The sequence below is a fragment of the Bombina bombina genome, chromosome 9 (assembly GCF_027579735.1).
Source record: "Bombina bombina isolate aBomBom1 chromosome 9, aBomBom1.pri, whole genome shotgun sequence".
Taxonomy (NCBI): Eukaryota; Metazoa; Chordata; class Amphibia; order Anura; family Bombinatoridae; genus Bombina; species Bombina bombina.
In genome coordinates this window covers 257,884,245-257,886,281 of record NC_069507.1, presented here as the reverse complement: position 1 = coordinate 257,886,281, position 2,037 = coordinate 257,884,245, and the positions used below count along the sequence as shown (strand labels likewise).

At 43.2% G+C, this 2,037-nt stretch overlaps 1 gene segment (V, D, J or C); it reads right to left on the bottom strand.

The window, feature by feature from the left end:
* Positions 1–399: 399 nt before the first annotated feature.
* On the bottom strand, positions 400–1,198 carry LOC128639644 (T cell receptor beta variable 20-1-like). The segment is given in 2 exon segments: positions 400–755; positions 1,088–1,198. Coding segments are annotated over 2 exon segments (399 nt in total).
* Between the last annotated feature and the right edge of the window lie 839 nt (positions 1,199–2,037).

Sequence of the window (2,037 nt, the reverse complement as noted above, 5' to 3'; positions counted from 1 at the left end):
CCAGGTTGAAGTGGATAGATCTATAAAATATGTGGATCTTTATATGCTTTAATTTGCTCCTTAAAGCCAACAAACTAATTATTCCCATTCAGGTCAAGATAGGAGCCAACAGGTAATGGCTTTATTGATATGCAACAACTAATTTACATTTTGTCTGTAACTTCCTTTAAAGAATGAGTAGAAGGAAGAGGGCAGTCTATTTCTAAAATATGAAACCTTATATTTAAATTTAAAAAAGCAACTGGAAGTGATGGACAGACAATATTTCCCTTTATATCCCTTTAAGTAACTATACATTTTATATAAGTATGAAAAACAGTGATATTTCACTTAGCCTCTATTAATATGATGGAAAGGCAGTGCCCCCTGGAGGTATGGCTGAAACATAGCTCCCTCCTCCCCCGCTGAGCTCAGATACAGGTTTTCTGCAGGCTCCTGACATAGTATTTGCTACTGTGTACTCGCTGCACAGAAATACACTGCTGAGTCCTGAGGCTTTGCTTCATGTAATATGAGAGTTGAATTGAGAATATCTTGTCTCTCCAGATCCCACTGATTAGCTTTATCTTCAATAGTCTTATCGTCTTTTCCTACTGAGAGGGCAATAAGCTTCATCCCCTGTCCTTCAATTTGCTGGTACCAGAGCATGGTGAGGTAGTTTGTATCGTCGTGTTCACAGGGAATTCTCACTGATTCTCCAGATTTTCCTATTAAAAGCTTTATTTCCTGAGTCACAGTTACAGCCCGGCTGAGATCTGCAAAGATATAAGAGAAAACAACAGATAGAATCTTTACTGAATGTGAGAAGGCGACTGAGAAATAAACAAATCCCTGCCTGTTGGCGCCAGCAGCAAAACCTGACTCTGTAGAAGTTCTCATATAAAAATGTTTCATTATAGCAAGTCGCTCCATATAATCCCTGCATCTCTGTCATATTACACAAGTTCTGTACTTCAACATTCAACAAAATCTGCACAAATAGCCTTCCCCATGTGAGTTGGTCTGGTGCAGTCTCCCTGACACTCTCCGATGTATAAAGTGTTTCTGACTTAAAACATTAAACTAATACTTTGTGTGTCATTCTTACGTGGAAACAGATGCAGACAAATAAATAGTGACAGATACTGCTTCATTGCACTGATGCAAATTGTCCTCTTGTAAAAGGGAAGGAAATTCTCCATCTCTGTGTCTCCCTCTGTTTGTGGCTATTGACTCCCTCGGTATCTGACAAGCTCCTCTGTCTCCCTCTGTTTGTGGCTATTGACTCCCTCTGTATCTGACAAGCTCCTGTGTCTCCCTCTGTTTGTGGCTATTGACTCCCTCTGTATCTGACAAGCTCCTGTGTCTCCCTCTGTTTGTGGCTATTGACTCCCTCTGTATCTGACAAGCTCCTCTGTCTCCCTCTGTTTGTGGCTATTGACTCCCTCTGTATCTGATAAGCTCCTGTGTCTCCCTCTGTTTGTGGCTATTGACTCCCTCTGTATCTGACAAGCTCCTCTGTCTCCCTCTGTTTGTGGCTATTGACTCCCTCTGTATCTGACAAGCTCCTCTGTCTCCCTCTGTTTGTGGCTATTGACTCCCTCTGTATCTGACAAGCTCCTGTGTCTCCCTCTGTTTGTGGCTATTGACTCCCTCTGTATCTGACAAGCTCCTGTGTCTCCCTCTGTTTGTTGCTATTGACTCCCTCTGTATCTGACAAGCTCCTCTGTCTCCCTCTGTTTGTGGCTATTGACTCCCTCTGTATCTGACAAGCTCCTATGTCTCCCTCTGTTTGTGGCTATTGACTCCCTCTATATCTGACAAGCTCCTCTGTCTCCCTCTGATTGTGGCTATTGACTCCCTCTGTATCTGACAAGCTCCTGTGTCTCCCTCTGTGGCTATTGACTCCCTCTGTATCTGACAAGCTCCTCTGTCTCCCTCTGATTGTGGCTATTGACTCCCTCTGTATCTGACAAGCTCCTCTGTCTCCCTCTGATTGTGGCTATTCACTCCCTCTGTATCTGACAAGCTCCTGTGTCTCCCTCTGTTTGTGGCTAT